We start from the raw sequence: 14,507 nt of genomic DNA, 5'->3' as shown, positions 1-14,507 counted from the left end.
AGCCATGTGGACAACGTTTATGATGGATGGATGCACTTTTTTTGAGCTTCAAACTGGTGAGCCCCATTCACAGCCATTATAAAGCATATTTTTTTAATAGAACTCTGATTGTGTTCATCTGAAAGAAGAAAGTCATATACATCTAGGATAGCTTGAGGGTGAATAAATCATGGGGTGATTTTCATTTTAAAGTGAACTAATCTTTTATCACTATATTTCCCTACCTCTGTGTAAATGATTATAACGGCAAAAAACAATAGTAGTTTTAGAGATTTCATCTTCAACTTTTTTCCTTTAAAATAATGTGCACCGAAGAAAATTGACATATTGGGCATCATTATCAATTATCATTAATGAAATCTGAAAGAGCTGCCCGTAATTAACTGAAATAACTATATTACATTGCATATCAAAATATTTGAATGGGTCTCTGTTTACACTCCTTACCGTCACCGAAACAAACACAATGGCCACAAAAACAATCAGTAAACAATCACTTTCAGTCCCTCTACAAAAGAGCACTCTCCCCACAGTCAGCGCTTACGCCATAAAGAGACGTCACGCAAGCCTCTGACAGGGTCACAGAGTATGACACACCGCCCACAACAGGGTCTCCATCACAACCTGTCACAGAGAGAAACTTACATTGTCGAGCTGCTTGTAGGTGCCCTCGAGAGACTGTTGTGCTTTCTTGGCATCTGACAGATGCTGTACATTAGAGGGAGAGAAAGAGAGCAAAACATTGTCATTGTGCTTTGGGCTTTCTGACATCATAATCAAATAAGAAAAAAACTTTTGTTAAAGAAATTTTCCTAAAGGTCCCATGACATTTCCCTTCACATTAATAGGAGTTCCCCTAGCCTGTCTATGGTCCCCCAGTGGCTAGAGATGGAGATAGGTATAAACCAAGCCCTGGGTGTCCTGCTCTGCCTTTAAGAAAATGAAAGCTCAGATGAGCCAATCTGGAATCTTCCCTAGATGTCGTCATACGGGGAAAGATTACCTTCCCTTCCTCTGCTTTGCCCACCCAGAGAATTTGGAGAAAATCGATTCAGTTTATTTTTTACATTTAATTCAGTCGCAATGTCAGCAGAGGCTTTACAAACAGACTTTACGATAAGGATTCGACAGCACCGCCACAAACAGCGAGTAACAGTGTTCATTAATGCCTGATCTTTGATCAGTGATTTCTGATGTGTAGCTAATCATTCAAGTTCACACAGACTTTCTTTCTAAATCGTTTAATACTGTTTATGCTTCAGTGAATCAAGCCAGTGACTAAACGATCAACTTCACATTGTTTCTCTTAGTAGTATGAAACAAATCTGTTATTTAAATTGTGATTAAACTACAGAGAGTGATCAGAGAACACTCTCTTTATAATGTTCGGAGCTGTCAATCACACATCGCGAGTGTATCTGCACACTTGCCCAAACTCCCGTTATAATGAATGACGCTGTTATGCTACACAACGAAGCTCTTACTGTATTCATATGGATATTGTGTTTGCTGTGGTGAAAGCCTTTTATGAGAGACATAGCGTTGCAATGACGAGATCACTGCATTCACGCGATCAACAGACTGCCTGTCTACTCAATGCTCATCACTGCAGCCTTTCATGTGATGGGAAAAGATCTAAAAATAATGCTATAAATCGACACTTTCACGATTCGTTCATCTTGACAGCTGTAATAGTAAAAAAAAACGTAGTAAAAGTATTTGAGAGGGGTTCCACATGTAATACGCATTTCAAATGCAAAGATGTCAGCCAATCACAGCAGTGGGCGTTTCCACTGAAGTCTCACAGCAGACTATTCTACCCTTCAAACAGAGCATTCAAGCCAGAGGACTAAAATCAGGATAGAAAAAATGCCTTTTATTTCTAAATTATGACATTTTATGATGTACAAATCATACTAAAAATATAAGTACACCTCAGGAAACATGATAAAATAATAAAAAAAACCCACATCATGGGACCTTTAATAAGAAAAATAGTGTGCTTTCTTGTACAACACTATGATTAGTTTGAAGTCTGCATGAAATATAAATTCCTATCCATTTTCTAAATGAATCATTCACAGTAAGATCTATAACATGCATCCATGCATGTTTCTTGCCTTTTTTTTAACCTCATAATTTATTAAAACATAATCTTATCTTGTGTGAAATTGAACTCTGGAGATGTATGCAGGAATTCTCAAATAATTTAGTCTGCCTAAACCCCACCATTTTCTTAGCATCGACTTACGAATACGAAGCTCGTATTCAAATCTGCCTCCATCAACAGTCGATGGACAAAACCAATTCCCTACATTTATTATTTTGGATAATCCTTTTCAATGAGAGTTACATCACAACACAGAAGAAAAGATCTGTCGCTACGTCCATTACATTGCAACTTTGCATAGTGGCTGCCAGTGTGTTGCTTATGGTAGCTAAAGTGTTTTAATGATTTTGGTTATTGCTATAAATTGTTGTGAATGGTTGCCAGGGCACTACTATGTGGTTGGTACTAAAGTGCTTCCGAGTGTTTTATTGTTATGTGGTTGCTAGGCTGTTCTGGGAGGTTGCTAGGGCATATACAGATGTTAGCTTCTGATATCCTGATCCCTGGATAGAACTCAGGACCCTCCTTCTAAATTTCTATGTGGGGTTTTTTCCCACCAATAATATCGTCTGCCAGGCAAAAAATATGATCACTTAGCACAACGCATATTTACCTCTTAAATCAGAGGTATCATTCTAGTCTATATCAGAAACATGCTGGGTTGAGTTTAATACTCATGGTTAGTCATTTATTCAAATCTCTAACTCTAAGTATGAGCAATGGTCGTGATTCTTGCCTTAGGAAGCGCGAACAATAAAACAGTGTCCCATAAATTCCAAGTGATAAACAAGAGGAGACAGCTGAGGTTATTTCGTGGGCATCAACTGTTGTTTATGAAGACAACCAAAGCATTCCTCTAACAGTGTGGCACAAATCAAAAAGAGACTTCCTCCCCAGTAGACTATAATATTTCTTCACAAGTTCTCCACTGCCTCTCCTTCATACCCACAATCCCCCTCTCTGTGTCCTTCCCAGCCCTCCGTCCCACAGCATGCTTTATTTTAAGCATGGCCCAGTTTCTCCGTCTGCCGCTCTCGTTCTCTCACCATCTTGCGCTCCTGTTTGAGCTCCTGCAGGTACTTCGTGAGCTCGATGCAGATATTGATCATCATGTTCTCAGCGATCAGCTCCCTCTGGCCCGCATAGTCGTTCATCTCATTCAGGATGTCCAGAAAGGCCTGGTGATTGGAGAACCTAAAGAAAAGCGATACGAATGACGAATCTCCATGCCCTTCTTTTAGTCATTTGTGATAACTGCAATTTTAAAAATCATTGCTCATTCATTCACCAATGAATCTTTCATTTCAGACTAATCAACAATCAAACCTCATTAGGGGATTAAAACAAGTTTTACTCTATGCATCAGTCAAAATATTATAAACAACAATCAGTGTTGTGGGTAACGCATTACAAGTAACTTGAGTTACGTAATAATATTACTTTTTCTAAGTAACTAGTAAAGTAACGCATTACTTTTCAAATTTACAACAAAATATCTGAGTTACTTTTTCACATTAATTTGATTGACAGCTCTACTGCCCCCATGTTGAGAAAAATAAGTGCAGAGGCGTTGTGTGTAAACATGATGGTTATTGTAGTTCTAGACTAAATGTGAGCATTTATTTTTTTCACTAGCACAATAAAGATTCTGTACTTCTCAAAATGAATAAAATCAGTCAAATGCAAAATGCAAACCTCCAATAATGAAATGTTAAATAAAACAACTATTTTTATGCATAATCTACCTATATATTTAATTTGCCAATGTCTTGCTGCTGACCTTTGATGATGAAAATTACTAGATTTTTTGTTTTTATTGGTAAAACTTTTTTCTCCTGCATCCTATTCTACCGTTATCCAGAATGGCAGCACAGCAGAGCTGCGCCCTCGACTGAATTTTGCATTTTTACCTCAGCCTGGGGCTTATTATTTCAATTTTGGTATGAAGCGGTCTTTACCGTTGCACAAAAAAATCACTTTTTTGTTATAAAAAAAAACAAAAACAAGCCTAGCCCAGGTGAGAAAAAGTAATGCAAAAGTAATGTAACGCATTACCTTTCTTAAAAAGTAACTAAGTAACTCGATTAGTTACTTTTTAAAGGTCCCGTTTTTCGTGTTTTTTTGAAGCTTTGATTGTGTTTACAGTGTGCAATATAACATGTGTTCATGTTTCACGTGTAAAAAAACACAGTATTTTTCACACAATTTACTTATCTGTATACTGCTGTTTTCACTGTCCTCAAAACGGCTTGAAAGATTTCCCTGTTCTATGAAGTCCCTCCTTCAGAAATACGTAACGAGTTCTGATTGTGCCAGCGGTTCCCGTGTTGTGATTCGACAGCAGCTTAGGGCACGCAGAGCGCACGTTACCGGAAAGGTCACGCCTCTCACCATAACGGGGATGCATGCGCTCAATGATCTCTAAGTACAGCGTCCCTGGGAAAGCCAAACAAAGGTGATTTGACTCCGGGATGAAAATAACAGCGTCTCGACGACATGGCGACAAACAAACTATACGAACGCAACCGAACGCAACACTTCCTCTTATCCACGCGGGAGCAACAAGACCACGCCCCCTTTTTCACGTACTCTTGTGGGCGGAGGTTAGTCGACATACTGCTCTACTGACGTCATTAAAGCAGGAAATACCAGGATGTAGTCCTAACCGGCCGTTCGCTGTAGGCTTTGAAAGGGAACTTCTGTTAAATAAAATATCTCGCTTGGCATTGAACTTTGAGCTTTATAATTTTACAGGTATTATAAATGCTCTAACAGCAACATTACACACTAACTAAAGTTTGAAAAATGGGATCACGAAGAACAGGACCTTTAAGGGAGTAACGCAATATTGTAATGCATTACTTTTCAAAGTAACTTTCCCCAACACTGACAACAATAATAGCCTGCTTTTCACAATCCAATCACACCCCGATGTTTCACTCTGATCCTCTGTAATGTGGCGTATTTCAGTGTGTTGCAAATGTTGTTTCATCACCTGTGGCTGATTTAAATAGTGCCTGATTTGCATGAGTGACTTCATTAGTTTTGCTTTCCAGAGGGAGCACACGTAAAGTCATTTACAGGTGTATGCGCTCGTTTGTTGAGCTCATGTGCTTTTTGTTTGGAGTCGGCAACGGCCCCACAGGTCCTGCTGCTTAGTCACCGTAGCAACATCAGACATAGCTCAGCGTACCACAGTGAACTGATTATAGTGACTGGGGATTTGTCAGCTTTATTCTCTGATAGCACATTGTTCAGGTTGGATAGTTCACTTGTCATCACAATTGTGAGGAAAATTCATTCATACAGCTTTTGAAACGTGCAAAATTACCTGCATTCCTGCTCTTCTTTGCTGCCTCGTTTGGGGCTGTATTTCTTGGTTAAATTCCTAGCAACCAGAAGAAGAAAAAAAAAGACACTGCCTGATGGATCAACAACATCATAATAAAAGGTCAAGTTTCAAATAGCGAAAAGGTTGCATAACATGCCACGCTGGAGATCGAAAACTGCAGAGGTCCTGCTGGAGCAGGTGGCCGTGAAGCATTTGCATGGGACACTGAGTGCAGAACTTGAGCTTTCCAAAACACAGACATCAGAGTATTTAGGGGAATGTCATAGGGAAATTTCTCTTTACTAATTTTTCTTACCAGAACACTTTGCGTTTATCAGGCAGAAAGGGAGTTTCCATATCTATTATTGTCTATATCAGGGGTTTTCAAACTTTTTAAATGGCAGGCCCTAAACATCCCCTTGTGTAATAATATAAGTAAGTGATATGATGATGACGATAATGATGATATATGATGAATGATGATATGATAATAATGATTTGATGATGATTGATGATGATGATAATACGAACAGCACCGCCGCTCCCATCATAGGGCACCAATTGCTGAGGGGGCACCACAAGAACTGATTTATTATATCAGTTAAAATTTTCAATTAGTTTTTATATCATATTGGTATACAGAATGTTTTTGCTCGGGTGGTCAAAATGTCCGCCCAATAGGAGCACAGTTTCAGCAAAAAAATTAAATTAAAGGGAGAATTGCCGATAACTACAACCCCAAATCAGAAAAAGTTGGGACAGTATGGATGATTTCTAAATTAACTTTGACTTGTATTTCATTGCAGACAATATGAACACAAAATATTTCATGTTTTGCCTGGTCAACTTCATGTCATTTGTAAATATGCATCCTTTCCTGTCATTCAGACCTGCAACACATTTCAAAAAAAGTTGGGACAGGAGCAATTTAGGGCTAGTAATGAGGTAAAATGGTTAAATAATGATGTGATTTGAAACAGGCGATGTCAACAGGTAATTTGTAATTATGATTTGGTACAAAAGCAGCATCCAAGAAAGGTCTAATCCTTTAGGAGCAAAGATGGGCCGAGGATCGCCAGTTTGCCAACAAATACGTGAGAAAATTATTGAAATGTTTCCATACTGTCCCAACTTTTTCTGATTTGGGGTTGTATAACTATATTAGCGTCCACACCAGCAAACAATGTTCTGTTTATTATAAGAATGTTCTGCTTTTTTTTTTTGTCTGCCGCTTTAAATGCTTTAAAAAGCTCTTTTTTGTCAATGTTTTTATCATTCATCAGCTGAAAAAAAAAAAGTTAAATTATTGTTATAGTTGTGGTGTGGATTGCTATTCTTTCAAACGTAGAAAAAAAACTCATGTGGTATGATTGACAAAGTCAAGCGATTAGGGATGCACCGAAATGAAAATTCTTGGCCGAAACCGAAAACCGAAAAAGAGGAAACCAAGGCCGAAAGCCGAAAACCGAAAGAAATTATGCCAAATATTAGTACCATTGCATTTATGGCTATGACTGTGTACTAACTTTACTAAAATCAAGGCATTGCAATTGCATACATTAATATTAAAGTTTCAAAGAATAAATCAATTACAAGTTATGCCAATATTTATTTAGCACATTGCAACAATGCACAGTATAAAATAAAATTCAAACTAAAATGTTTAACTTGACCCCACTCATTTGTACATTAAATAATAATGTACAGGCCTACAGAAAGGTTTTTAAATGAAATGTTCTCTCATAAAAACAAAGTGCATTTAGGTCTAGTGCATTTAAAATTGTTCTCTGTAGGACTACAAGAAAGTGCATTCAGAACAAGTGCAACTGCTTAAAGATACATTTATTTTCTCTGTAGGCCTTCAACATAATAGTGTATCAAAGCAAAGACTGCCATAGCCCATATGTTAACTGTAGAATAGGGATAGCGGTACACAAAACTGACGGTTCGGCACAGCAGTTTTACAAAATGGCTTTTTATTTATTTTTATTGGTTAACTGAAAAAAAAAAGTCTGTCCTTAAATGAATTAAATTATAACTAAAAGTTTATTGAATATATTGCTCTAAACTATATAGGGAGCCCTTACTTGCACATTAATATTAAAGGTTAAAAACAGAGCCCAAACTATTAGCCTAAATTCAGTTGCTATGTATTTTTAGGTCTAATAATCAACACTCAAATAACATCGTACACAAACATGTACACTTCACATAAGGCAGTTTTTGCAATAACTTCTAAATCTAATTATAAAATAGTTTTTTATCCAATTCGTTGTTGAAATATAATCATTTATACACAGTCAGTGTCTGTCATTTTATTTAAACATACATGAAATAATCAAGATATCATTAACAGGTTAAGTAAAATATAATGACTATAACGGCTAATATAGGTCATATATTTAGTGAAAGAGTTGATTTTTCTAGTGAACTAACAGCTGTGGACACTGAATGACTGCCTGAGGTAAATGATGCTAACGTTACATGACTGTTTAGTTTACAGCAGTTATATTGAGGTCTTTCTGCCGTTGAAACACTGACTGAGCGATTACACCACATATATACACATGACAGTAAGTTGTAATGTATCCTCAACACACCTTAGATGTTCATTCATGTTTATTCTTTAGGAAGAGATGATCGATCGCGTTCGCAGATGATCGCGTTCACGCGCGCGCGCTGCCGCCAGATTGAAGTGTGTTCCGCGCTTAAAACATGCCCACTGTTAAAGATTGCGTTCGGTTTCACAGTGAAGTCTGGTCCTCTTCTCATCATGAGCTCTTCTCAACATGAGCTCTCGCTGTCAGTGCCTGTGCGTGGAGCAGACGTGGGTGTTTCTCAGATATACTGAAATACGTCCACACCGCGGACATGTTGCTTCAGACAAGCACGTGCAGGTCGCGGTTTCTGTTTGCGTCATCACAACATTTCGGCCATGTTGTTTCGGTGATAAAAGTCTTTTCGGCCGAAAATTTTCGGTGGCCGAATATTCGGTGCATCCCTACAAGCGATGCAACCAACATGAAAAAAATAATTTTGTATCATAGAGAGGACCCCTGTAGACCCCCATGAGCATGTGTCAAGGTCAATAAAATATAAACTTTAAGTTATTTTAAGTTTCAAGTCAAGTTAGTATCAAGTTATTTCAGGTAGTAAAATGTCATGTGGTGCAACTCACCAAAAACAATGATTTTTATGAATTAATGTTGTTTAGGAAATATGTTATTACTTGATGGTTACACCACATTATGATACACATTGAAAATTGTGTCAATGTTTTTCGAAATCATGTGAAACCAACATGAATACAAATTGTAAATCTTTAAAGTCCCTGTAAAGTCAAAACTAAACATGTGTTCTAAGTTCCTCACACCACAGATAAATGTGTTATTAACCACCCAGCCAAATTTGAATCATAAAAAAATCCGGGAAGTACATAAAATAGCTTATCAAAAACCTGAAACAATGAGCAGCATTCTCTGCTCTCAAACGCTGGGGGTGTGTCCGCTCTCGGCGCCGAAACCACGCCCACTCGCGGGAAAGCGGCTGTAGCACACAAGACAACACTCACTGATCACGAGCGTCTATGATCACGACGTACCAGATGTCGGCGGGACGGGAGGATGAAGGCCTGGGCGGGGGATAGTCGGTTCTGCAGCGGATTATCAGTGAATCCCAGTTGTCTCCGGTGAAAGTTTGTAAAACGATCCGGTGTAAAGTCACTGCAGAGGTAGGTGTCGGTGATGATCCTCAGCTCTCCATCAAGGTTACTGTTCACAAAATTAATCCACCTCTTCGTCGTTTTTGTTTTGTAAGCTGTTATGTAAGTTGTTGACTATAGTAACTAACAGTACTAACAGTAACTCGCGATCGAACTGATGCGAATGTGCTCTAGTTATGATCGTGTTAGGGGAGGAGCCAGGCTCGGTGGCTCCAGTGCGTCATCGAGCCACCGTTTTAGCCCCGCCCAGAAAATCCTGAGCACAGCAACGGTGAAAAACTGTTTAACGGTCTAACTTCTGAATTCAGTACTTCATAGTTCACAGTTTTTGTAATGTGTTTCAGCAATACATTTCTAACATTTATAATGTGTTTAGAAACAAATCTCAGAATTGCCTTTACAGGGACTTTAATGGACTTTCATTTTCTTTATAGTCACTGGCCCATGAACCATGTCACCCTTGGTCCTGCCAGTAAGGACAGAAGCTCGGACATACATTGAACATTTGTGGCGTGTTTCAGTTTCGATTGACCAAGCACAATTGTGTAATCCAAAGAGCTTGACTTCAAAATGAAAGCAACGAGATGTGTCAAATAAGGAAGGCCATCGTAATCAAAACCAGGGTGCATTTCTTTCCTTCCTTTGCACATGAGAATCCGAGACAGAAGCCAATGCTAAGCTCTACACTTTCACTCTATCCATCCACATCCCCCTCAGTCATATGCCCGTCTGCTCCCACTTCCTCTCTTCTCTCAGAGCGGGAGGGAGGAAAGAAAGAGGTAACGGGCGGAACTCTGAACAGAGTCTGGCAGAGATCAAGCGACTGTCGAGGCCTAGTCATGAATGAGAAGGGGAGCAGGCGCGGATATGCTTATCCTCTGGGCTACGGCCAACCCTACAGCTCAGAGGTGCCAACAAGTTCAGTTCTGCCCCAAACAAGTCATGGGACCCGAATATTTCACAATCAGCCCTAGCTCTGGATAAACATTCACAAGCATGCATACACATGTACACGATAAAACTGGATAGCCAAGATATTAAGATCTCTTACCTTAGCTGCTTGGCATAATTCTGTTCAATCTCCGTTCGCTCCTTTACAAACTTCACGTATTTCTCCACCAAGTCCAAGCCAGACTGTGTGTGTTTATCAAGGATATCATATTGGTCCTGTAATACAAAAACATTTTTTTTAATTATTTTTATTTACCAGACACTAATCATTTGATTGTGGTGGTCTGATGTCATTCTTATTCTTATAGGAGGTAGCTGTTGCACCTCCCACAATTTATGATATTATTATTATTATAGGGAAGCATAACACTTTTCTTCTTACAGATTTTTTTCACCATGCCATACTAGAGCTGTACGATTAATCATTAAAAGATGTCACTCTCTGCCACTGACCCAGAAAGAGAAGTTGTCATGTATGTATGAAACAGCTTCACAGTCTTTTCAACCACACAGTATTGATATTTCTGTGTTACTAACATTCCTATTTTCACAGATGAACTGTGATAAAACAAAGAGTTTACAGTTAGGATATAAACACTGATGTCTATGGTAGCGATCCTTATGAAAGCAACTTGGCTCTTCAAATAACGATTGTATCGATTACATTGTTACACCAGTAGGTGGTGACAACAAGTGACTGTTAAAGGGTAACTAAACCCCTGCTCAGCGCTTAACTCCACCCACTAGCAATATTTGAAAAATGCTGGAAAAGTGGGCAGAGCCCAGCGGAGACAGAGGGGACGAACCGAGGGCGGGGCTGAGCGGGGGGCGTGCACCTGAGACCCGCAGTGACGGATTGATTGACAGCTGTCTGACTCGCAAGTCGCAAAGATGGAGAATGACTGGAGTGACGCCAGTAGCTTTGCAACGGAGCGGTCATTTCTCCTACCTTCACCTGAAGTGGAGGAGGGTGAATTGTCTACCCGGAGCCTATCAAACTGCGTTAACTCCCGATGCCTACGATGCTAGTGAAGCAGCAGCGAAAGAGAGAATGAACAGTCAAATCCTAATACTGAATGCCACTAAAAATAGATCAGATACATACAGGGCCCTATCTTGCACCCAGCGCAATTGACTTTGTACACTGACGCATGTGTCATTCCTATTTTGCACCCGCGCAAAGCGCGCTTTTCCCTCCACAGAAGCACGTCGCTAAACTAGTGAATGCACTTGCGCTCCCTGGGCGGTTCAGCGCAAAAAAGGAGGCGTGTTCCGGCGCAAACAATCCCTGGTGCTATTTTGCTGTTCCATTAAACAATTGCGCCACTGACCAGAAAAAACCTAGTCTAAAGTCAGTGGCGCGTTGCGCGTTGTTCATTATGCTATTTTAAGGGCGCATGCTTGACCATAATGTATAGCGTGCACAACGCGCATACACTTTGCTCATGTAATCTACACAGATGCAACAGTTATTTTTGCAAATCATAAATTGTTACACTAAAAAAATATTAACACATGAGATGACGGAAATCATTGTGGTGTGCCACGAAGATGTGAAAAAATAGGCATAAATCTAGCTTACAAATGATTCAGGCTAATTGTAATAATTAAGGATAAGACCTGTTTGCCCAATAGTGGCAAGACATATATGTATATAAGGACATCTGACAAATTGGTTTGTCCGTCAAGAACCAGGAAAAAAAAATCGATTGAAAAACTGAAAAAACTGAAAGACTGAAAAAAAAAAGACTGTGAAATCACCTTTACCATAATGTACAACATTACAACTTCACTTCTCTGTCTTTCACTGCTCTTACAAGAACATCAGTCTCCTCGGCTGTGAACCGCTCCTGGCGTGCGCCTGGTAAATACGCCATAATAATAGCAATCCATAATGGAACTTGCGCACCTGCTTTTAAAGGGAATGTTGGATGACGCTCGGATTGGTTTATTCACGTTACGCCCAAACCACACCTATGAATAATGAAGCTACTTCAGACCAACCCATTTTAGATTTGCGCTGGGCGCAAGAGCCATTTATCCCGCCGGGAAAATAGCAACAGCGCCGAGACCCGCCCACAAAGTTACTTGCGGTTCGCGCTTTGACACTTGCGTTTCAGATCGTTAAAATAGGGCCCACAATGTATTTTCATTCAAATTAACGGAATCAATAAGCAGCGCAGGACCAATAAGTTCAGACCTAAAAGCCTATTATAAACAGATTTCCTCAAATAAAAGTTACACTATATACACCAGCACGTTACGGTATTGTTGTTCGTTACCGCGGCAACCACTTGCGTGTCAGGGTTTAAAAGTGCGTCTCATGCATTAAAATTATCTGTACACATGACGGGCGGCAATCATATCGCAAGAAAAGCCTGACGTGTACTGACAACTGCATTATTTAACCGCATTTTCTTCATTAGAATGTTTATAGCAAGTGTCAAGTAAGTTTAATTCATAATGTTTCTACTTCATGTAACATGACAGTTCATTCTGGAGTGAAGCCGCTCTCATCATGTGATTGGGGAAAACATTTCTGAGGGCGAGGTTTGCTCGTGCCAGGGGCGCGGGTAGTGAGCCGTTGGAAGAACCGATTACCTACAACGTCCAATAGGAAAATTCAACTGCAGTAACCGCCGTTCAACCTTAAGAGGGCAGCACTGAGACGATTTTACACCATATATTATAGAATTAAAACATTTACCCGAATCAATGAACAGCATTGATAATGTCCCAGTCTTGCAGATCATTAACTAAAAAAAGTTGGTTTAGGGTTTAGTTATTTAGAGTTTGTCATTGGATCAATTCAAAAGATATGATCAAAAACCCTGATTCATCCATTAATAAAACAAGCGTGAGTGAGTCAATGAATCATTCAATCAAACCGATTTTTTTTTTATTTTATAATTTGTTCAAATAAATTAAACATTTTAAATAGACTGCAGCAATTAAGATTTTGTCAGAACCTCTAGTAAATGATCATGGAAGAATTATGATCTCTATTTGAAACAAAAATCATGATTCTTAATTTATCCAGCATTGCGCAGTTCTATGCCATACTTTAACCTAAAACTGAAAATATACAAGTATTCACTTTATTTGTAAGAAACATGCATTAGAGTAGCCCTTGTCAACAGAACTGTGTGCAAACATAAGAAATGTACTTCTAAGCATATAAGCAATAAAACAAGAATCGATGGATGATGAGCCTCGGGTTCATAACCTGTCAACTGGTAAATTAGCTCAGCATAGGGACATGTCATTATAAACCTGCACTCTTATGAAAAAAGGCTTCAATGCTGTTCTGCATAGAACCCTAGGATTCAAGTCAGGAGAAGGAGAAGTCAAAAAGATTCAAAATAAGGAAAATGCAATATGATTGCATAATACTTTCATGTTAAATGTTTTTTTTCTGGTGATAAAATATGTCTATTCATAAAATGTATTAAAACTAAATTAATTAAAACTAAATCCTTCAAATGATCCCATGATGGGATCCCATAAAAGATTCAAGACTCTTTAAAATGTGACTGCCAAATAAAAAAACACAGAGATGTTGAAACCCTGGAAAAGGGCTAATATGGAACAGAAAACGCTAGAAAATGGGCCAACAACAGAGATTGTTCAGTTGAAGTACTAAGGATGAATCAGAGATTTTAGCTTTTTAGTTCATAACGTCTCGCTGAACTTTTTTAAAGCAACATCAAGATTTTAGCTTTAACTTATGAATTTATAAGGGGAAGTTTCTAACCCGTATACATTTTTTTTAAAAGTACAACTGTATTACATGTCGTCTCATCTAATATGAGCCAGTAAAAGCTCCATGCATAATAATTGTAAATACACTGCAGCTTTAGGTGATCTTGACCAAATTAATGTAATCAAGAAGATGGAAAGGCATGTCATAAGTTTTACTAATCTAACAGAGCTCAGTATGACATATTTAGAGCTGAAAGCCTGCATCAGATTGTGTAAAGTCTCCTGAGTGTAGTCGATCAAACTAATGTGAGAGTAAGCAAAAACGCAAGTGAAAAAGAGGAAGAGCAGACAGTATGCCATCCTCGTTTCTGCAGAAATTAATGGCCAAAAATTGCATTCTCTATAGAGAGCTATTTTTGTAGGCCAGCCCGGAAGTTAGCATCACCCTGGTTCCCTCGACAAAATCCCAATAGGATTTTCCATTGGCTTTTGGATCATTGCAGAAAACAAAGTCTGTGTGACTAACAAAATCGTATGATTTTTACTTCATAAATTTTGAAGCGTAAATACAATCGGCACAAGTCCAAAGCTAAAGGTAGGCTATAAACAAACTATAAGGGACATCCCGGAGATTCCCTGCCTGTTTGCAACCCGTGACCCTATAATGTTATCTGTGGGAGGCAGAGGGTTCC

At 38.9% G+C, this 14,507-nt stretch overlaps 1 protein-coding gene across 3 annotated transcripts in view; it reads right to left on the bottom strand.

Moving 5' to 3' along the window:
- trip10a (thyroid hormone receptor interactor 10a) overlaps positions 1–14,507 on the bottom strand; it is a 43,077-nt gene that overhangs the window by 19,499 nt on the left and 9,071 nt on the right. For all 3 annotated transcript variants that reach the window (XM_079828855.1, XM_079828853.1, XM_079828854.1), the window contains exons 2-5: positions 10,214–10,329; positions 5,442–5,498; positions 3,157–3,304; positions 646–708 (exon numbers count right to left, since the gene is read on the bottom strand). In XM_079828855.1, coding sequence (XP_079684981.1) covers positions 646–708; positions 3,157–3,304; positions 5,442–5,498; positions 10,214–10,329 — 384 coding nt within the window. The remainder of the gene's footprint in view (positions 1–645; positions 709–3,156; positions 3,305–5,441; positions 5,499–10,213; positions 10,330–14,507) is intronic.

The sequence above is a fragment of the Gobio gobio genome (genome assembly GCF_949357685.1).
Source record: "Gobio gobio genome assembly, chromosome: 1".
NCBI lineage: Eukaryota > Metazoa > Chordata > Actinopteri > Cypriniformes > Gobionidae > Gobio > Gobio gobio.
The sequence above is the reverse complement of the archived record's forward strand: the minus strand, read 5'-3'. Positions and strand labels throughout refer to the sequence as shown.